Source organism: Pseudophryne corroboree, chromosome 11, assembly GCF_028390025.1.
Source record: "Pseudophryne corroboree isolate aPseCor3 chromosome 11, aPseCor3.hap2, whole genome shotgun sequence".
NCBI classification, from domain to species: domain Eukaryota; kingdom Metazoa; phylum Chordata; class Amphibia; order Anura; family Myobatrachidae; genus Pseudophryne; species Pseudophryne corroboree.
Genome location: NC_086454.1, coordinates 19,124,108 through 19,148,050, shown reverse-complemented (window position 1 = coordinate 19,148,050; position 23,943 = coordinate 19,124,108). Strand labels below are relative to the sequence as shown.

The 23,943-nt window shown below is 49.6% G+C and overlaps 1 protein-coding gene across 1 annotated transcript in view; it reads left to right on the top strand.

The window, feature by feature from the left end:
- LOC134968623 (mucin-19-like) overlaps positions 1 to 23,943 on the top strand; it is a 517,580-nt gene that overhangs the window by 176,866 nt on the left and 316,771 nt on the right. The window contains exons 27-28 of the mRNA XM_063944156.1: positions 17,370 to 17,624; positions 17,806 to 18,072. Of these exons, the coding sequence (XP_063800226.1) occupies positions 17,370 to 17,624; positions 17,806 to 18,072 (522 nt within the window). The remainder of the gene's footprint in view (positions 1 to 17,369; positions 17,625 to 17,805; positions 18,073 to 23,943) is intronic.

The window sequence follows — 23,943 nt, the reverse complement described above, 5'->3', positions numbered from 1 at the left end:
GTCATTGATAAAAAGCTTATTGGGACACAATATGGTCATTTCTGTTGTGCACTATTACTGTTTGTGCCAGCGGATCCTTGATGCCCAAAGACACTGGCACTTGTGGTTCTCCAAGTACAGTCATACACCGGCAGCCTTGCTAAGACCAGTAGTCCACCTGTAAAAATCAATATTCTTTATACTATTAACCATTACCTCTAGAAGAGCCCTAGTACTATTGGCGCTAGGGTTGGTTGTACCCAGGAGTGGGGTCCACATGTCTTTATTGCAGTCCCCACTCCCCTAGGGAATCTAGACCTGGTGCCAAATGGCCTATTGCTGGTGGACTCATGGTGGGAGGACCCTCACACTGCAGGTCTGCTGGTGGACTCACGGTGGGAGGACCCTCACACTGCAGGTCTGCTGGTGTACTCATGGTGGGAGGGCTGGTGGACTCATGGTGGGAGGACCCTCACACTGCAGGTCTGCTGGTGGACTCATGGTGGGAAGACCCTCACACTGCAGGTCTGCGCTCTATGGTTCCACTAACCCTGGCTGGTTAAGTCTAGTGCTGATAATGACAAAATTGGGGGACTCCACACTTTTTGTCCCCCCATTTCCCAGACTAGGCAGAAGTGCTGGCGCTTGTTATGTTTAGCTGTGCGGGCCATATGGTTGGTTTCATGTGTGATTCTGGTACCATCGGCGGCTTTACAACTCACTGCCAACAGGGTGTTTGCATGTAGGATAAGTGTTCTGTGGGTGTGACGGGCATGTAGAGGGAATTGCAGACTACTCAGAGACCGGGCTAGTATAAATATACGATGATAGCGATGTGGATGTATAGGGGAGGCGAGGTTGACGGATAGGACTCTGAAGGTACAGCATGCATTTATTCCTGAGCATCTGTGGCCACCTTGCGTGTGACTCTGAATAGGCCCCATACTATTAAAGTATTGTACTACTACAAGTGCCTTGTAATACTACACATTGTAGACGCTTGTATACTCAGCAGAGCAAAGCGGGGCCGCGGTCACAGATAATCAGTGTTACAATGAATCTCCACCGAAGTGCAGCCGTAAGGTGCAAAAGTGTCTGATCACCGGAATCTCTAGGTGGTCCAGCTTTCATGGAGTATAACTGTCTCTGCTCATTTCCCCGTTGTGTACAGCTCTCTCCATACACATTGCGTGTGCTGCTCACCAGCTAATGGGGGTCATTCCGAGTTGTTCGCTCGCTAGCTGCTTTTAGCAGCATTGCACACGCTAGTCCGCCGCCCTCTGGGAGTGTATCTTAGCTTAGCAGAATAGCGAACGAAAGATTCGCAGAATAGCGAATAGAAAATTCTTAGCAGTTTCTGAGTAGCTCCAGACTTACTCACAGATTGCGATCAGCTCAGGCCGTTTCATTCCTGGTTTGACGTCACAAACACGCCCTGCGTTTGGCCAGCCACTCCCCCGTTTCTTCAGACACTCCCGCGTTTTTCCCTGACACGCCTGCGTTTTTCCGCACACTCCCAGAAAACGGTCAGTTTCTGCCCAGAAACACCCACTTCCTGTCAATCACACTCCGATCACTTCAACGATGAAAAATCTTCGTTCGGACGTGAGTAAATCTGCTAAGTTTTGTGCTAAAATACTAACCGCATGCGCACTGCGTACCATGCGCATGCGCATTTTTGCCTTAATCGCTCCGTTGCGAAAATCGGCAACGAGCGAACAACTCGGAATGACCAACAATGTCAGGATCTAGGACCATCCTATTCAGATGATACACTTTCTTCTGTAATATAAACATAGGTTTTCCCTGAATGTTTTGTGAGCTGAAGATGGAATAGTGCAGCCGGTTCTCATGAGACAGCTATGACGGAGACAGATAAGGGGGTGACATCAGGGAAGAAGTGACAGGGCAGGATGTCTGCGGAATGAACGAGGGAAGTGACCGAACGGGAAAATAAATAAGAGCAGGCATTGTGTACTGTGTGACACATCAGTGTTATCCATGGCTCACTATTACAGTCCCCACATCCTTTGTACATCACCTGTCATTACAACATAGGGCTCTAGATTCCATTACAGTTTTGATAGGGCATCTTTGCATGACTTCACTAGAAGAAATTGTCATTTCTATTTTAATGCAGTATTTATAAATCATGTTTGAGTTTAGAAAAAAGATAAGTTACTATTTAATTTCAGCCCGTACTCCTGTGACTCCCGCTCCTCGTACTCCTGTGACTCCCGCTCCTCGTACTCCTGTGACTCCCGCTCCTCGTACTCCTGTGACTCCCGCTCCTCGTACTCCTGTGACTCCCGCTCCTCGTACTCCTGTGACTCCCGCTCCTCGTACTCCTGTGACTCGTACTCCTCGTACTCCTGTGACTCCCGCACCTCGTACTCCTGTGACTTTCGCTCCTCGTACTCCTGTGACTCCCGCTCCTCGTACTCCTGTGACTCCCGCTCCTCGTACTCCTGTGACTCCCGCTCCTCGTACTCCTGTGACTCCCACTCCTCGTACTCCTGTGACTCCCGCTCCTCGTACTCCTGTGACTCCTGCTCCTCGTACTCCTGTGACTCCCGCTCCTCGTACTCCTGTGACTCGTACTCCTCGTACTCCTGTGACTCCCGCACCTCGTACTCCTGTGACTTTCGCTCCTCGTACTCCTGTGACTCCCGCTCCTCGTACTCCTGTGACTCCCGCTCCTCGTACTCCTGTGACTCCCGCTCCTCGTACTGCTGTGACTCCCGCACCTCGTTCTCCTGTGACTCCCGCTCCTCGTACTCCTGTGACTCCCGCACCTCGTTCTCCTGTGACTCCCGCACTTCGTACTCCTGTGACTCCCGCTCCTCGTACTCCTGTGACTCCCGCTCCTCATACTCCTGTGACTCCCGCACCTCGTACTCCTGTGACTCCCGCTCCTCGTACTCCTGTGACTCCCGCTCCTCGTACTCCTGTGACTCCCGCTCCTTGTACTCCTGTGACTCCCGCACCTCGTACTCCTATGACTCCCACTCCTCGTACTCCTGTGACTCCCGCTCCTTGTACTCCTGTGACTCCCGCACCTCGTACTCCTATGACTCCCACTCCTCGTACTCCTGTGACTCCCGCTCCTCATACTCCTGTGACTCCCACTCCTCGTACTCCTGTGACTCCTGCTCCTTGTACTTCTGTGACTCCCGCACCTCATACTCCTGTGACTCCCGCACCTCGTTCTCCTGTGACTCCCGCTCCTTGTACTCCTGTGACTCCCGCTCCTCGTACTCCTGTGACTCCCGCTCCTCGTACTCCTGTGACTCCCACTCCTCGTACTCCTGTGACTCCCGCTCCTTGTACTCCTGTGACTCCCGCACCTCGTTCTCCTGTGACTCCCGCACCTCGTTCTCCTGTGACTCCCGCACCTCGTACTCCTGTGACTCCCGCTCCTCGTACTCCTGTGACTCCCGCACCTCGTACTCCTGTGACTCCTGCTCCTCATACTCCTGTGACTCCCGCACCTCGTACTCCTGTGACTCCCGCTCCTCGTACTCCTGTGACTCCCGCTCCTCGTACTCCTGTGACTCCCGCTCCTTGTACTCCTGTGACTCCCGCACCTCGTACTCCTATGACTCCCACTCCTCGTACTCCTGTGACTCCCGCTCCTTGTACTCCTGTGACTCCCGCACCTCGTACTCCTATGACTCCCACTCCTCGTACTCCTGTGACTCCCGCTCCTCATACTCCTGTGACTCCCACTCCTCGTACTCCTGTGACTCCTGCTCCTTGTACTTCTGTGACTCCCGCACCTCATACTCCTGTGACTCCCGCACCTCGTTCTCCTGTGACTCCCGCTCCTCGTACTCTTGTAACTCCCGTACCTAGTACTCCTGTGACTCCCGCACCTCGTACTCCTGTGACTCCCACTCCTTGTACTCCTGTGACTCCCGCACCTCGTACTCCTGTGACTCCCGCTCCTCGTACTCCTGTGACTCGTACTCCTCGTACTCCTGTGACTCCCGCTCCTCGTACTCCTGTGACTCCCGCTCCTCGTACTCCTGTGACTCCCGCTCCTCGTACTCCTGTGACTCGTACTCCTCGTACTCCTGTGACTCCCGCACCTCGTACTCCTGTGACTCCCACTCCTTGTACTCCTGTGACTCCCGCACCTCGTACTCCTGTGACTCCCACTCCTTGTACTCCTGTGACTTCCGCTCCTCGTACTCCTGTGACTCCCGCACCTCGTACTCCTGTGACTTCCGCTCCTCGTACTCCTGTGACTCCCACTCCTCGTACTCCTGTGACTCCTGCTCCTTGTACTTCTGTGACTCCCGCACCTCATACTCCTGTGACTCCCGCACCTCGTTCTCCTGTGACTCCCGCTCCTTGTACTCCTGTGACTCCCGCTCCTCGTACTCCTGTGACTCCCGCACCTCGTACTCCTGTGACTTTCGCTCCTCGTACTCCTGTGACTCCCGCTCCTCGTACTCCTGTGACTCCCGCTCCTCGTACTCCTGTGACTCCCACTCCTCGTTCTCCTGTGACTCCCGCTCCTTGTACTCCTGTGACTCCCGCACCTCGTTCTCCTGTGACTCCCGCTCCTCGTACTCCTGTGACTCCCGCACCTCGTTCTCCTGTGACTCCCGCACCTCGTACTCCTGTGACTCCCGCTCCTCGTACTCCTGTGACTCCCGCTCCTCGTACTCCTGTGACTCGTACTCCTCGTACTCCTGTGACTCCCGCACCTCGTACTCCTGTGACTTTCGCTCCTCGTACTCCTGTGACTCCCGCTCCTCGTACTCCTGTGACTCCCGCTCCTCGTACTCCTGTGACTCCCACTCCTCGTACTCCTGTGACTCCCGCTCCTTGTACTCCTGTGACTCCCGCACCTCGTTCTCCTGTGACTCCCGCACCTCGTTCTCCTGTGACTCCCGCACCTCGTACTCCTGTGACTCCCGCTCCTCGTACTCCTGTGACTCCCGCACCTCGTACTCCTGTGACTCCTGCTCCTCGTACTCCTGTGACTCCCGCACCTCGTTCTCCTGTGACTTCCGCTCCTCGTACTCCTGTAACTCCCGTACCTAGTACTCCTGTGACTCTCGCTCCTTGTACTCCTGTGACTCCCGCACCTCGTACTCCTGTGACTCCCACTCCTTGTACTCCTGTGACTCCCGCACCTCGTACTCCTGTGACTCCCGCTCCTCGTACTCCTGTGACTCGTACTCCTCGTACTCCTGTGACTCCCGCACCTCGTACTCCTGTGACTTTCGCTCCTCGTACTCCTGTGACTCCCGCTCCTCGTACTCCTGTGACTCCCGCTCCTCGTACTCCTGTGACTCCCGCACCTCGTTCTCCTGTGACTCCCGCTCCTCGTACTCCTGTGACTCCCGCACCTCGTTCTCCTGTGACTCCCGCACCTCGTACTCCTGTGACTCCCGCTCCTCGTACTCCTGTGACTCCCGCTCCTCGTACTCCTGTGACTCGTACTCCTCGTACTCCTGTGACTCCCGCACCTCGTACTCCTGTGACTTCCGCTCCTCGTACTCCTGTAACTCCCGTACCTAGTACTCCTGTGACTCTCGCTCCTTGTACTCCTGTGACTCCCGCACCTCGTACTCCTGTGACTCCCACTCCTTGTACTCCTGTGACTCCCGCACCTCGTACTCCTGTGACTCCCGCTCCTCGTACTCCTGTGACTCGTACTCCTCGTACTCCTGTGACTCCCGCACCTCGTACTCCTGTGACTTTCGCTCCTCGTACTCCTGTGACTCCCGCTCCTCGTGCTCCTGTGACTCCCGCTCCTCGTACTCCTGTGACTCCCGCACCTCGTTCTCCTGTGACTCCCGCTCCTCGTACTCCTGTGACTCCCGCACCTCGTTCTCCTGTGACTCCCGCACCTCGTACTCCTGTGACTCCCGCTCCTCGTACTCCTGTGACTCGTACTCCTCGTACTCCTGTGACTCCCGCACCTCGTACTCCTGTGACTTTCGCTCCTCGTACTCCTGTGACTCCCGCTCCTCGTACTCCTGTGACTCCCGCTCCTCGTACTCCTGTGACTCCCACTCCTCGTACTCCTGTGACTCCCGCTCCTTGTACTCCTGTGACTCCCGCACCTCGTACTCCTGTGACTCCCACTCCTTGTACTCCTGTGACTCCAACTCCTCGTACTCCTGTGACTCCCGCTCCTTGTACTTCTGTGACTCCCGCACCTCGTACTCCTTTGACTTCCGCTCCTCGTACTCCTGTGACTCCAACTCCTCGTACTCCTGTGACTCCCGCTCCTCGTACTCCTGTGACTCCCGCACCTCGTTCTCCTGTGACTCCCGCACCTCGTACTCCTGTGACTCCCGCTCCTCGTACTCCTGTGACTCGTACTCCTCGTACTCCTGTGACTCCCGCACCTCGTACTCCTGTGACTTTCGCTCCTCGTACTCCTGTGACTCCCGCTCCTCGTACTCCTGTGACTCCCGCTCCTCGTACTCCTGTGACTCCCACTCCTCGTACTCCTGTGACTCCCGCTCCTCGTACTCCTGTGACTCCCGCACCTCGTACTCCTGTGACTCCCACTCCTTGTACTCCTGTGACTCCAACTCCTCGTACTCCTGTGACTCCCGCTCCTTGTACTTCTGTGACTCCCGCACCTCGTACTCCTTTGACTTCCGCTCCTCGTACTCCTGTGACTCCAACTCCTCGTACTCCTGTGACTCCCGCTCCTTGTACTCCTGTGACTCCCGCACCTCGTACTCCTATGACTCCCACTCCTCGTACTCCTGTGACTCCCGCTCCTTGTACTCCTGTGACTCCTGCACCTCGTACTCCTGTGACTCCCGCTCCTCGTACTCCTGTGACTCCTGCTCCTCATACTACTGTGACTCCCGCTCCTCGTACTCCTGTGACTCCCACACCTCATACTCCTGTGACTCCCGCACCTCATTCTCCTGTGACTCCCGCTCCTTGTACTCCTGTGACTCCCGCTCCTCGTACTCCTGTGACTCCCGCACCTCGTTCTCCTGTGACTTCCGCTCCTCGTACTCCTGTGACTCCTGCTCCTTGTACTTCTGTGACTCCCGCACCTCATACTCCTGTGACTCCCGCACCTCGTTCTCCTGTGACTCCCGCTCCTTGTACTCCTGTGACTCCCGCTCCTCGTACTCCTGTGACTCCCGCACCTCGTTCTCCTGTGACTTCCGCTCCTCGTACTCCTGTGACTCCCGCACCTCGTTCTCCTGTGACTTCCGCTCCTCGTACTCCTGTGACTCCCGCTCCTCGTACTCCTGTGACTCCCACTCCTTGTACTCCTGTGACTCCCGCACCTCGTACTCCTGTGACTCCCACTCCTTGTACTCCTGTGACTTCCGCTCCTCGTACTCCTGTGACTCCCGCACCTCGTTCTCCTGTGACTCCTGCTCCTCGTACTCCTGTGACTCCCGCACCTCGTACTACTGTGACTCCTGCTCCTCGTACTCCTGTGACTCCCGCTCCTCGTACTCCTGTGACTCCCGCACCTCGTTCTCCTGTGACTTCCGCTCCTCGTACTCCTGTGACTCCCGCACCTCGTACTCCTGTGACTCCCGCACCTCGTTCTCCTGTGACTTCCGCTCCTCGTACTCCTGTGACTCCCGCACCTCGTTCTCCTGTGACTTCCGCTCCTCGTACTCCTGTGACTCCCGTACCTAGTACTCCTGTGACTCTCGCTCCTCGTACTCCTGTGACTCCCGCACCTCGTACTCCTGTGACTCCCACTCCTTGTACTCCTGTGACTCCCGCACCTCGTACTCCTGTGACTCCCACTCCTTGTACTCCTGTGACTTCCGCTCCTCGTACTCCTGTGACTCCCGCACCTCGTACTCCTGTGACTCCTGCTCCTCGTACTCCTGTGACTCCCGCACCTCGTACTACTGTGACTCCCGCTCCTCGTACTCCTGTGACTCCTGCTCCTCATACTCCTGTGACTCCCGCACCTCGTACTACTGTGACTCCCGCACCTCGTACTCCTGTGACTCCCGTACCTAGTACTCCTGTGACTTCCGCTCCTTGTACTCCTGTGACTCCCGCACCTCGTACTCCTGTGACTCCCACTCCTTGTACTCCTGTGACTTCCGCTCCTCGTACTCCTGTGACTCCCGCATCTCGTACTCCTGTGACTCCTGCTCCTCGTACTCCTGTGACTCCCGCACCTCGTACTACTGTGACTCCCGCTCCTCGTAGTCCTGTGACTCCTGCTCCTCATACTCCTGTGACTCCCGCACCTCGTACTACTGTGACTCCCGCACCTCGTACTCCTGTGACTCCCGTACCTAGTACTCCTGTGACTTCCGCTCCTCGTACTCCTGTGACTCCCGCACCTCGTACTCCTGTGACTCCCGCTCCTTGTACTCCTGTGACTTCCGCTCCTTGTACTCCTGTGACTCCTGCACCTCGTACTCCTGTGGCTCCTGCTCCTCGTACTCCTGTGACTCCCGCACCTCGTTCTCCTGTGACTTCCGCTCCTCGTACTCCTGTGACTCCCGTACCTAGTACTCCTGTGACTCTCGCTCCTTGTACTCCTGTGACTCCCGCACCTCCTACTCCTGTGACTCCCACTCCTTGTACTCCTGTGACTCCCGCACCTCGTACTCCTGTGACTCCCACTCCTTGTACTCCTGTGACTTCCGCTCCTCGTATTCCTGTGACTCCCGCACCTCGTACTCCTGTGACTCCCACTCCTTGTACTCCTGTGACTCCCGCACCTCGTACTCCTGTGACTCCCACTCCTTGTACTCCTGTGACTTCCGCTCCTCGTACTCCTGTGACTCCCGCACCTCGTTCTCCTGTGACTCCCGCACCTCGTACTCCTGTGGCTCCTGCTCCTCGTACTCCTGTGACTCCCGTACCTAGTACTCCTGTGACTCTCGCTCCTTGTACTCCTGTGACTCCCGCACCTCGTACTCCTGTGACTCCCACTCCTTGTACTCCTGTGACTTCCGCTCCTCGTACTCCTGTGACTCCCGCACCTCATACTCCTGTGACTCCCGCACCTCATACTCCTGTGACTCCTGCTCCTCGTAATCCTGTGACTCCCGCTCCTCGTACTCCTGTGACTCCCGCACCTCGTACTACTGTGACTCCTGCTCCTCGTACTCCTGTGACTCCCGCACCTCGTACTCCTGTGACTCCCGCTCTTGGGCAATTGAGTATATGTGTACAGTAAGTGCTGCTCATTACATTAGATATCAGACCGGTGTAAAGGGAACAGGTGGCTGCTGTTACTAAGGCGGAACCCCATTACTAATGTACGGAAGAGTTTTATTGGCTGGAACGTTTTCAGTGCATTCATATTGCGCTAGCTCTGATATAAAGTATCTGCACGATGACGTGTCACATTACAGTGGTGTGACAATGCCCTGCCATCTATTCTACAGCTACACAGTGACACATTATATAGGACCCAGACTATAATGACAGTCATTACACTGACAGACCGCTGAAATGCAATTGGCAGCCGCCATGTAAACCTTTCCACTAACGGATTTCTTTTATTTACTCCAGGTGGCGTCTTCCTGTGCTGGTAAGGAGAACTTTCTTTCTTCCCTCAAATGTTTGTTCAGTTTCTGATATTTGTAGAATGTGCTCTTGCTCCCTCTAGTGGCCAAACTAAGTGTTACAAATGATTTCTTGTATGCTCAGCTATTGGGTGTCATTTCGAGTTGATCGCTCGCTAGCAGTTTTTAGCAGCCGTGCAAATGCATTGTCGCCACCCACCGGGGAGTGTATTTTCGCTTTGCAGAAGTGCGAACGCATGTGCAGCAGAGCACCTGCAAACACATTTTGTGCAAAACCAGACTAGCCCTGGACTTACTCTTCGTGTGCGTTGATTCTAACGTTGGAGGGTTGGCTTTTGACGTCACGCACCCACCCAGCGTTCACCCAGCCACGCCTGCGTTTTCCCTGGCACGCCTGTGTTTTTCCAAACACTCCCAGAAAACGGTAGTTGACACCCAGAAACGCCCCCTTCCTGTAAATTTTCCTGCGTTGGGCCGTGCAACTAAAAGCTTCGCTAGAACCTGTGCAAAACCACAAAGGACTTTGTACCCGTTTGTCGGGTGTGGTTCGTTTTATCGACAGTGTCTAGGTCGACAATGTTTAGGTCGACCACTATAGGTCGACAGTCACTAGGTCGACATGGATGGAAGGTCGACAGGGTTTCTAGGTCGACATGTGCTAGGTCGACAGGTCTAAAGGTCGACATGAGGATTTTTTTTTTTTTGTGTCGTTTTCTTCGTAAAGTGACCGGGACCCCAAATTAGTGCACCGCGTCCCCTCGCATGGCTCGCTTCGCTCGCCATGCTTCGGGCATGGTGCCTTCGCTTCGCTCGGCACACTTTACCGTTCCAATCGTAGTCCACATGGATCGTTAAGTATGAAAAAATCCCCCCAAAAAAGTGAAAAACTCATGTCGACCTTTAGACCTGTCGACCTAGCACATGACCTAGAAACCCTGTCGACCTTCTATCCATGTCGACCTAGTGACTGTCGACCTATAGTGGTCGACCTAAACATTGTCGACCTAGACACTGTCGATCTTCAGACCGGATCCCCGTATGTCGCGCGTGCGCATTGCGGTGCATGCGCATAAATGCTGATTTTTAGCCTGATCGCTGCGCTGCGAACAACGTCAGCTAGCGATCAACTCGGAATGACCCCCATTATCCGTGTATCTTCTTAATGATTCCCTTTTGCTGTCTTTGTTTCAGCTATATCATTATCGGTGTTGGCAGTGTATTGTTGTCAGTTTTAGATACATTGGTGGTCATTCCGAGTTGTTCGCTCGCTAGCTGCTTTTAGCAGCATTGCACAAGCTAGGCCGCCGCCCTCTGGGAGTGTATCTTAGCTTAGCAGAATTGCGAACGAAAGATTAGCAGAATTGCTACTAAATATTTTCTTGCAGTTTCTGAGTAGCTCCAGACCTACTCCTAGACTGCGATCACCTCAGTCCGTTTAGTTCCTGGTTTGACGTCACAAACACGCCCTGCGTTTGGCCAGCCACTCCCCCGTTTCTCCAGCCACTCCTGCGTTTTTACCTGGCACGCCTGCGTTTTTTAGCACACTCCCTGAAAACGCTCAGTTACCACCCAGAAACACCCACTTCCTGTCAATCACACTACGATCACTCGAGCATTGAAAAAACGTCGCTCGAGCTTGTGTAAATATCCAAAGTTTTGTGTTATATTACTAAGCGCATGCGCATTTTCCACTTAACCGTTGCGTTGCGAAAAACGTCAACGAGCGAACAACTCGGAATGACCACCATTGAGTAGGGTTTTTTTTGTATTTGTTTATTTGTCGGTACAGGTCTTATATACATCTGATTAGTTTATCTGCAAATATTTTGCTTAAGCATAGTCGTGTTTTATATAAGTTGTGTATATACAGTATATAATTACACTAAATGACTTTTATGCCCAAATGTTCCTCTTTGAGGCGCTTGAAGACTTAAAATAGAGTATAATATTAAAGAACCAATTACCATGAAAACAGCACGGTATTTCTTCTACTTAGTTTATTTCTTCAGACTACTCAAAGTTATCTATAATTTAACACATTTTCCAGTGTTAGATGACTACCATGGCAACCACAGTCACATGACAGATAATTTGAGCAGAGAGGCTTCGGTATGCCCATCTGAGCTTGGTTTCATTTTCCTCCTGGTATCACGTGATGTAGAGAATCTGTGTCTATGTAGCTGACTGAAGGTGACTGTGTCTGAGACGCTCTCTCTCTAGAGAGATTATGAAAAGGAGATAATTATTTGCATACAAAGGGGAACATTTATCAATGAGTGATAAAACTCGTTGCGTATGGTGCTCCAGCCAATCAGCTCCCAACTGTTATGTTTCTTTCAACATTACATTTTTATTGACCAACTGTCGTGTTTCAAGCAGATGACAGGAGCTGATTGGCTGGAGCACCCGTTATAATATGCAATGGGTTTTATTATTCACAACGAGTTTTATCACCCTTTGATAAATGAGCCCCTAAATGCAATTTTTTTAATTTTTTTATAAAAAATCAGATTATGGGGTATATTCAATTGAAGTCAGATCCATTCCGACATGCATTTGTCGGAAATGGATCCGACAACCCCTATTCAAATTTCATCTCAATTCGACTTTTTCAAGTCGAATTGAGATGAGTGACCCAGAGGAGGAGAGGGGGGAGAGCCGCAGGGAGACGGGGGACAGCCGCGGGCAGCCAGAGGAGATCAGCGCTACAGTAGCGCTGCAGAAGGATGTCACACAGCCGCCCGACCTCACGGCAGTGTCCACCCGGCTCCAGCAAGCGTGACCTATCTTGCTGGAGCCGGGTGGACGCTGCCGTGAGCGGCACGACTGTGTGACATCCTGCTGCAGCGCTACTGTAGCGTTGATCTCCTCTGGCTGCCCGCGGCTGTCCCCCGTCTCCCTGCGGCTCTCCCCCCTCTCCTCCTCTGGCTCCTCCTCTGGGTCCTCATCTCAGTCCGACATCTTTTGATGTTGGACTGAGATGGTCGAAAAGGGGGCCAAAACTGTTTTTGACACAAGCACGTGGATCGGCAGCTATACCGCCGTGCTTTTCGACAAGTCGAATTTTTCAACTTGTCGAAAATATTGAATAGGTTGGAACCCCTTCCGACCTAAAAAAAGTCGAAAACTGCCGTCTTTTCGACAGATGGCAGTTTTCGACTTCAATTGAATATACCCCTATGAATGAACAATCCCTACACAAACTATGACTACACAACTAGAACTCACACACATCAAAGGACGTCAGTTTGAGCACTTATTATAGATTGATCCAGAACCTTACCGTGATCGTAATTAACCCTCTGTCACCCACGCACATTTTTATTTCATTACAGTTTGATCACAAACACATAGATTTTACCACTGTATGTTAATGTGTATGGTTACCAAAACTATTTCTGTTCTGTATATTTCATTTTTAGTGACATGAAAATACATATGTCCTCTGCAGATGTTTGTAAGTGCAATATATAATATATTACAGTATGACAGCATTAGGCTCCTGCCTGATTTCTCTATTACAGAGGTCTCTGAATGCCAGACAATCACGGTCCAGACCTCCACCTCCCAGATAAATGTCACAGGACTGGCAGAAGGATTTACCGTATGGAATGTAACCAGTACAGACGGGTCCCCGGTGCAGGCATCTGATGACAGCACTAGTAATACATCACTGATGACCTTTGTGTCCGGTACACAGTATATTATCCACTATGGAAATGCCTCCGTCAGCTGCTGCTGGAACGTCACCACCAGTAAGTTTGGGGCAGTGGGGGGGTCATAAACTGGCGCGTTCCGTCATTGCTCCTCTATATGTATAATGTATATCACCCAGCGCAAAACTTCAAAACTTGTAATGAATCTTCCAGATACATACAGGGCTGGTTCAGAGTTGTACGTATCTGTGGCTGCTTTTCCGTACGCCCGCGGCATTCTACTTACTGTCATATCCATCAGAATCCGCCAAAGTGAGCGGACAATGTGTGCGTCTGAACATGGAAGCCTGACCTGTCCACTGGCCACCAGCTCCATGTTTGGTGCTAAAGATCTGTCAGAACGAGACATCCTGCCTGTCTGAATGCAACGATCACCAATGGAAGTTGAATTATCCACCTACAACACTCCCGTGATGCTGGAGCCATGACACTGGGGCTATTCCTAGAGAACCTGGCCTTGCCACTCAGTTACTGCCCAGAAATTCCCATTTCACGGAAAGAGCGGTCCCTCAGCAGACAGATGAATCCATATACAGGAGCGATGGTCATCAGTCAGGGTAGGTCTGATCCGACGCACATGTCTATAGGTGCCACAATCAGACGCACCATCGAAACTTGCACCTGCGCTAATGCGGTGCATGTCTGACTATGGCCTCGGTGGGAGCGGTTCAGTGTATTTGGACACAGCAGCATTTACTGACACTCATGACACGCCCATGTCGGCATAACCACCCCCCTGTTACTTACCAAATACGACCCCGAAAATCCACAGACCCTGCGTCTGATTTTGTGCAGTGTGTATGAGTGGTGACAGTTGGTATCCAAGCGCAGTGCGTCTCTGATGCGTGCGCAGACTTATAACATTGACGTTTTGCATGCGATAGCAGCACTACGTTCACTTCTATATCAGGCCCTCAGTCACAAACCCTTCTAAATTCTACTAGGGAAAAATAGACTACAAACTCGCCAGCCTGTGGTTGTATGGCCAGGTGACGCAGACATGGTCAACTAATTGCCCGACCACGTGTTCCACTTTGATATACCTAGTTAGCCTGGGTACACATTAGAACGATGTACAATTGGTCAGATGGTCAGGACAATTTGCCTTCACCCCGGACCATCCCCAATTGTCCGTACACAGTAGCCGATTTAATAAAGATGGAACAATCTCTTTAGGGCAGAGGTTTTCAAACACGGTCCTCCAAGCATCCCAACAGTCCAGGTTTTAAGTATATCCCTGCTTGCCCACAGGTGACTTAATTAGCAACTCAGGGCCGCAGGGACCAATATAAAAGTGTCCCCCGGCTGTGGCATTATGTACCTGACTAGTGGAGCCCGGTGATGGTTTCAAAAATACGGGGGACCCCTACGCTTTTTGTCCCCCGTATTTTTGGAACCAGGACCAGGCGCAGAGCCCGGTGCTGGTTTATGAAATATGGGGTAACCCCGGTCATTTTTCCCCCCATATTTTGTGAACCAGGACCGGCTCAAAGAGCCCGAGGCTGGTTTTGTTTAGGAGGGGGGACCCCACGCATTTTTTGGGGGGGATTTTTAACAATGTTCTTTTTTTTACGAAAGGTGCACAATGAAGCCCAGCACGGATCTCACAGATCCGGCCGAGATTCATTGTGTTAAAGTCGGCAGTGTTTTACAATTCACTCCCGTAAAACACTGCCAAAAAATACGAATGACATCGACATCGGAAAACTCGAAAATGCAGAATACGACAGCTTAGTAAATTAGTCGTAATAAATTCAAAAAGTTGCAATTTTACACTTTCGATGTCATTTGTGTTTGAACTTTAACCTCATTCGGGAAAAATATGAATTTTAGTAAATTTACCCCATTGATGGATTTAATGACAAAAATCCTGGTTTCTTTCACAGCCGGCTGAAAATGTATTCTGCCACAATGTATTTTATAGCATAATGTTTCCTAATAATAATAGTTCTATTGTCCTAGTTTGTGCTTTGTTGCTGAACCTGCCAACCTTTTATCATTATAGATCCAATGTCGGTGAATTTGCTGAATACCAGCAATGTGACTTCCTCTACTGTGTCCCTGATGTGGAGTAGACCCGCTGAGTATAAGTCTACATACACCTACAGAATCCAGACAAACGTCATATCACCAGCTGCAATGATATATAATACAATAGTGACAAATGAATCAGCTACAATAGTGAATCTAACAGCAGGAGTAACGTATACATTCATGGTATATACAAGAGCTGGTGATAATGTCACTGAGTCTGTACCTGTGTCACTAACTACCTGCACAGGTGAGTACAGCAGACAGGAACATGTATACATATCAGTGAGACCTGTATATAATATAATGATATAGACCTACTTGGTAAAATAGTGCTATATTTATATATACAGTCGTAGACAAATTTGTTGGTCCCTTCCATGAAATAGAAGAACCCATATTTTTCACTGAAATAACTAGAAAGTGACAGAAGGATTCGGCATCCTGCACGACTTATGTAGACTTAGCATTTGATTTTTGACTCAATAGAATATTCTAACTAATAAAAAAATTAAAGTGGTATGGACAAAAGTGATGGGACCTGTGACCTAATATTTTGTTACACAACCATTAGAGACAATCTCCATTGTGTTTAAAGCGTAATATATTCGACAATAAACCCACTACACCCACCAGGCAATACACGTAACAATGTAAATGAACAAATCACCATATACAGTATATGGTCTAGTATTACATCTGTCAGGTCACAGGGCACACCGCTGATACTTCCACCACTTTAAATGGTAAGTCACCTTCTCCCATCTTGGTGACTGCGGATACGCTGAAGATCGGCTTCAGGAGCAGATAGAGATGCTACCACCTCATCACCAGGCCACGCCCTAACCTGTTTCATCTAGGACTTCATCAGAGGGCTCTGAATCTGTATAGAAAGTGCTATGAAGCAGCAGCTGTGGCTTTTTTCCATGCCAAGTTCTGTTGTGCTTCATATACAGACTCAGTCACACACAATTGACAACTGATGCTGGGACAGTATGACAGTATGAGGCGCAGTGTAATGGCCGTGAGGGAAGCAGTGGTCTACCTGCACTGGCCTGGCGAGATATTGGAATAAAATAGAGAACATTACACACGTGATGTCATTAGAACCCTCTCCCTCACTGTAAAATGCTGCCAATCACGGGTCTATCAGGAGGAGGCGAAGACAAAATTACATCATTTTATTGGAATTGCAGCATATTGGTGGGGCCTAGCAACGTGGTGTCTGCTTTCTTGGCCAGTGTGAATAGAAAAAGTTTATCGGGGGGGGGGGGTTTCCGGGTACTCAGAAACCCCCCTTCCTGCGCCACTAAGGTGCATACACATATGTGTCCAGGTCTGCCTTGGTCACATTTACATGTACATGCCCACACTGTAACCAGGTTACACTTTCCTGTCCCCATCCCGTTCTGCCTTCCTAAGCATACTGTAGGTGACTGTAAGTGTAAGATGCTATAAAATCCTATCAGTAGAGAAATATATATATTCTAAGCAAACAAAAATCATACATCCAGTTCTTTATTTACTGTGATCTGAATGCTGAAGGGGAAATTACATGCTCTAGAACTAAGTTACTTATATACAGGTTGAGTATCCCTTATCCAAAATGCTTGGGACCAGCAGTATTTTGGATATCGGATATTTCCGTATTTTAGAATAATTGCATACCATAATGAGATATCATGGTGATGGGACGCTAGTTTAAGCACAGAATGCATTTATGTTTCATATACACCTTATACACACAGTCTGAAAGTAATTTTAGCCAATATTTTTAATAACTTTGTGCATTAAACAAAGTGTGTGTACATTCACACAATTCATTTATGTTTCATATACACCTTATATACACAGCCTGAAGGTCATTTAATACAATATTTTTAATAACTTTGTGTATTAAACAAAGTGTGTGTACATTGAGCCACAGAAAACAAAGGTTTCACTATCTCACTCTCACTCAAAAAAGTCCGTATTTCGGAATATTCCGTATTTCGGAATATTTAGATATGGGATACTCAACCTGTATATGTAAAATGCTGGTATCTGAGAGGTGTTACATATATACATACTAAACACAATGCTGCGGAATGTCTGTGACAATATCTAATATGTGTGTTACATTTCCCTTCAGTTCCCGGACTGGCTGCCAACATCACACTCAGCAATTACATGTCGGTTAATGTTCTCGGAATCTCATGGATAAAACCATCAGTAAACGTGGACTATTATCAAGTCACTCTGACAGGAGACATAAATGTCACAGCACAGACTAATGCTACACAATGGAATATGACAGGGCTATCACCAGGCAGGGTATATACAGTCACTGTACAGACACTTAGTGGTTACTGCAGCCAGACATCCGCTGGAGTGACAGAGGCCACGTGTGAGTATGAGCGGGGTCACGTGACTTATCATGTGATCATACATAGACTCTGCACTTCTTATCCTGTTATTCTCCCTCTAACATGTGTATTCTCATTTACTGTTTATTGTCTCAGTTTTGCATTACTTGTACATAGACTGTATATGTCATCTATTAATTGTATTTCTATGTTATTACACAGATCCAACCCCACCAGGGAACGTAACCTTTACCACAGTTGGAGTAAACTTCATCAAACTGTCTTGGGGAGAGCCGGCCAATATGACAGGTGTAATAAAGACATATAATATAACTTATGGGAATCCTTCATACACTTGGACTGCAGCAAGTAACACATCAAATACCACCCTTCAGAGCCTGATATCTGGGACTAATTACACCGTTACTGTGGTAACAGTCGGAGCCCGGGGGTATCAGAGTTTACCTGTTAGCGCATCTGTGTATACTAGTAAGTATTTCTCATATCTTTTAGCTGCAATAGGTCAGTTTCATGTTACATGTTTATATAAGATGTACGATATCCCTGGTAATTAGCTGTCACAGTAGTGTACTGTAGTAATGGTGTTGCACTAGTGATGTAATGTTACATGTGTATATAAGATGTATGATATCCTGGTAATTAGCTGTCAGAGTAGTGTACTGTAGTAATGGTGCTGCACTAGTGATGTAATGTTACATGTGTATATAAGATGTATTATATCCTGGTAATTAGCTGTCAGAGTAGTGTACTGTAGTAATGGTGCCGCACTAGTGATGTAATGTTACATGTGTATATAAGATGTATGATATCCTGGTAATTAGCTGTCAGAGTAGTGTACTGTAGTAATGGTGTTGCACTAGTGATGTAATGTTACATGTGTATATAAGATGTATGATATCCTGGTAATTAGCTGTCAGAGTAGTGTACTGTAGTAATGGTGCCGCACTAGTGATGTAATGTTACATGTGTATATAAGATGTATGATATCCTGGTAATTAGCTGTCAGAGTAGTGTACTGTAGTAATGGTGTTGCACTAGTGATGTAATGTTACATGTGTATATAAGATGTATGATATCCTGGTAATTAGCTGTCAGAGTAGTGTACTGTAGTAATGGTGCCGCACTAGTGATGTAATGTTACATGTGTATATAAGATGTATTATATCCCTGGTAATTAGCTGTCAGAGTAGTGTACTGTAGTAATGGTGTTGCACTAGTGATGTAATGTTACATGTGTATATAAGATGTATGATATCCTGGTAATTAGCTGTCAGAGTAGTGTACTGTAGTAATGGTGTTGCACTAGTGATGTAATGTTACATGTGTATATAAGATGTATGATATCCCTGGTAATTAGCTGTCAGAGTAGTGTACTGTAGTAATGGTGCCGCACTAGTGATGTAATGTTACATGTGTATTTCTCTATCGTCCTAGTGGATGCTGGGGTTCCTGAAAGGACCATGGGGAATAGCGGCTCCGCAGGAGACAGGGCACAAAAAGTAAAGCTTTTTCCGATCAGGTGGTGTGCACTGGCTCCTCCCCCTATGACCCTCCTCCAGACTCCAGTTAGATTTTTGTGCCCGGCCGAGAAGGGTGCAATCTAGGTGGCTCTCCTAAAGAGCTGCTTAGAAAAAGTTTAGCTAGGTTTTTTATTTTACAGTGATTCCTGCTGGCAACAGGATCACTGCAGCGAGGGACTGAGGGGAGAAGGAGTCAACTCACCTGCGTGCAGGATGGATTGGTTTCTTGGCTACTGGACATCAAGCTCCAGAGGGACGATCACAGGTACAGCCTGGATGGTCACCGGAGCCACGCCGCCGGCCCCCTTGCAGATGCTGAAATCAGAAGAGGTCCAGAATCGGCGGCTGAAGACTCCTGCAGTCTTCTAAAGGTAGCGCACAGCACTGCAGCTGTGCGCCATTTTCCTCTCAGCACACTTCACACGGCAGTCACTGAGGGTGCAGGGCGCTGGGAGGGGGGCGCCCTGGGAGGCAAATGAGTACCTATAAAGGCTAAAAATACCTCACATATAGCCCTAGAGGCTATATGGAGATATTTAACCCCTGCCTAATTTTTCTAAATAGCGGGAGACGAGCCCGCCGGAAAAGGGGCGGGGCCTATCTCCTCAGCACACGGCGCCATTTCCTCTCACAGCTCCGCTGGTCAGGACGGCTCCCAAGTCTCTCCCCTGCACTGCACTACAGAAACAGGGTAAAACAGAGAGGGGGGGGCACATTTATGGCGATATTTTGATATAACAAAGCAGCTATAAGGGAGCACTTATTATAAGGCTATCCCTGATATATATATAGCGCTTTTGGTGTGTGCTGGCAAACTCTCCCTCTGTCTCCCCAAAGGGCTAGTGGGTCCTGTCTTCGTTAGGAGCATTCCCTGTGTGTCTGCTGTGTGTCGGTACGTGTGTGTCGACATGTATGAGGACGATATTGGTGTGGAGGCGGAGCAATTGCCAAATATGAGGATGTCACCCCCTAGGGAGTCGACACCAGAATGGATGCCTTTATTTATGGAACTACGGGATAGTGTCAACACGCTAAAGCAGTCGTTTGACGACATGAGACGGCCGGACAATCAATTAGTGCCTGTCCAGGCGACTCAAACACCGTCAGGGGCTGTGAAACGCCCTTTGCCTCAGTCGGTCGACACAGACCCAGACACAGGCGATGACTCCAGTGGTGACGGTGACGAATCAACCGTATTTTCCAGTAGGGCCACACGTTATATGATTTTGGCAATGAAGGAGGCGTTACATTTAGCTGATACTACAGGTACCACTAAACAGGGTATTATGTGGGGTATGAAAAAACTACCTATAGTTTTTCCTGAATCAGAAGAACTAAATGACGTGTGTAATGAAGCGTGGGTTGCCCCTGATAAAAAGCTGATAATTTCAAAGAAATTATTGGCATTATACCCTTTCACGCCAGAGGTTAGGGAGCGCTGGGAAACACCTCCTAGGGTGGACAAGGCGCTAACACGCTTATCTAAACAAGTGGCGTTACCCTCTCCTGAGACGGCCGCACTTAAAGATCCATCAGATAGGAGGATGGAAAATATCCAAAAAAGTATATACACACATGCAGGTGTTATACTACGACCAGCTGTAGCGACTGCCTGGATGGGCAGTGCGGGGGTAGTTTGGTCAGAGTCCCTGATTGAAAATATTGATACCCTGGACAGGGACAATATTTTACTGTCGTTAGAACAAATAAAGGATGCATTTCTTTATATGCGTGATGCACAGAGGGATATATGCACACTGGCATCACGGGTAAGTGCTATGTCCATTTCGGCCAGAAGAGCTTTATGGACGCGACAGTGGACAGGCGATGCGGATTCAAAACGGCATATGGAAGTTTTGCCGTATAAAGGGGAGGAGTTATTTGGAGTCGGTCTATCAGATTTGGTGGCCACGGCTACAGCCGGGAAATCCACCTTTCTACCTCAAGTCACTCCCCAACAGAAAAAGGCACCGACTTTTCAACCGCAGCCCTTTCGTTCCTTTAAAAATAAGAGAGCAAAGGGCTATTCATATCTGCCACGAGGCAAAGGTCGAGGGAAGAGACAGCAACACGCAGCTCCTTCCCAGGATCAGAAGCCCTCCCCGGCTTCTACAAAAGCCTCAGCATGACGCTGGGGCTTCTCAAGCGGACTCGGGGACGGTGGGGGGTCGTCTCAAAAATTACAGCGCGCAGTGGGCTCACTCGCAAGTAGATCCCTGGATCCTGCAGATAATATCTCAGGGATACAGGTTGGAATTAGAGACAGATCCACCTCGCCGTTTCCTGAAGTCTGCTTTACCAACGTCCCCCTCCGAAAGGGAGACGGTTTTGGAAGCCATTCACAAGCTGTACTCTCAGCAGGTGATAGTCAAGGTACCTCTTCTGCAACAAGGGAAGGGGTATTATTCCACTCTTTTTGTGGTACCGAAGCCGGATGGCTCGGTAAGGCCTATTCTAAATCTGAAGTCCTTGAACCTGTACATAAAGAAGTTCAAGTTCAAAATGGAGTCACTCAGAGCAGTGATAGCGAACCTGGAAGAGGGGGACTTTATGGTATCCTTGGACATCAAGGATGCGTATCTCCACGTTCCAATTTACCCCTCACACCAGGGGTACCTCAGGTTCGTTGTACAAAACTGTCACTATCAGTTTCAGACGCTGCCGTTCGGATTGTCCACGGCACCTCGGATCTTTACAAAGGTAATGGCCGAGATGATGATTCTTCTTCGAAGAAAAGGCGTATTAATTATCCCATACTTGGACGATCTCCTAATAAGGGCGAGGTCCAGAGAACAGCTAGAGATGGGATTAGCACTGTCTCAAGAAGTGCTAAAACAGCACGGGTGGATTCTGAATATTCCAAAATCCCAGTTAATGCCGACAACTCGTCTGCTGTTCCTAGGGATGATTCTGGACACGGTTCAGAAAAAGGTTTTTCTCCCGGAGGAAAAAGCCAAGGAGTTATCCGAGCTTGTCAGGAACCTCCTAAAACCAGGAAAGGTGTCTGTACATCAATGCACAAGAGTCCTGGGAAAAATGGTGGCTTCTTACGAAGCAATTCCATTCGGCAGATTCCACGCAAGAATTTTCCAAAGGGATCTGTTGGACAAATGGTCAGGGTCGCATCTTCAGATGCACCTGCGGATAACCCTGTCTCCAAGGACAAGTGTGTCTCTTCTGTGGTGGTTGCAGAGTGCTCATCTATTGGAGGGCCGCAGATTCGGCATACAGGATTGGATCCTGGTGACCACGGACGCCAGCCTGAGAGGCTGGGGAGCAGTCACACAAGGAAGAAACTTCCAGGGAGTATGGACGAGCCTGGAAACGTCTCTTCACATAAACATTCTGGAACTAAGAGCAATATACAATGCTCTAAGCCAGGCAGAACCTCTGCTTCAGGGAAAACCGGTGTTGATCCAGTCGGACAACATCACGGCAGTCGCCCATGTGAACAGACAGGGCGGCACAAGAAGCAGGAGTGCAATGGCAGAAGCTGCAAGGATTCTTCGCTGGGCAGAGAATCATGTGATAGCACTGTCAGCAGTGTTCATCCCGGGAGTGGACAACTGGGAAGCAGACTTCCTCAGCAGACACGATCTTCACCCGGGAGAGTGGGGACTTCATCCAGAAGTCTTCCACATGCTGGTAACCCGTTGGGAAAGACCAATGGTGGACATGATGGCGTCTCGCCTCAACAAAAAACTGGACAGGTATTGCGCCAGGTCAAGAGATCCGCAGGCAATAGCTGTGGACGCGCTGGTAACGCCTTGGGTGTACCAGTCGGTGTATGTGTTTCTTCCTCTGCCTCTCATACCAAAAGTATTGAGAATTATACGGCAAAGAGGCGTAAGAACGATACTAGTGGTTCCGGATTGGCCAAGAAGGACTTGGTACCCGGAACTTCAAGAGATGATCACGGAAGATCCGTGGCCTCTACCTCTAAGGAGGGACTTGCTTCAGCAGGGTCCCTGTCTGTTTCAAGACTTACCGCGGCTGCGTTTGACGGCATGGCGGTTGAACGCCGGATCCTAAAGGAAAAAGGCATGCCGGAAGAAGTCATTCCTACTTTGATTAAAGCAAGGAAGGAAGTAACCGTGCAACAATATCACCGAATTTGGCGAAAATATGTTGCGTGGTGCGAAGATCGGAGTGCTCCGACGGAGGAATTTCAACTGGGTCGATTCCTACATTTCCTGCAATCAGGATTGTCAATGGGTCTCAAATTGGGATCTATTAAGGTTCAAATTTCGGCCCTGTCGATTTTCTTTCAAAAAGAATTGGCTTCAGTCCCTGAAGTCCAGACCTTTGTTAAGGGAGTGCTGCATATACAGCCTCCTGTGGTGCCTCCAGTGGCACCGTGGGATCTCAATGTGGTTTTGGACTTCCTAAAATCTCATTGGTTTGAACCACTAAAAAAGGTGGATTTGAAATATCTCACATGGAAAGTGACCATGCTTCTAGCCCTGGCTTCTGCCAGGAGAGTGTCAGAATTGGCAGCTTTATCTTACAAAAGCCCATATCTGATTTTCCATTCGGACAGGGCAGAACTGCGGACTCGTCCGCATTTTCTCCCTAAGGTGGTGTCAGCATTTCATCTGAACCAGCCTATTGTAGTGCCTGCGGCTACAAGTGACTTGGAGGACTCCAAGTTACTGGACGTTGTCAGAGCATTAAAAATATATATTGCAAGGACAGCTGGAGTCAGAAAATCTGACTCGTTGTTTATATTGTATGCACCCAACAAGATGGGTGCTCCTGCGTCTAAGCAGACGATTGCTCGTTGGATCTGTAGCACAATCCAACTTGCACATTCTGTGGC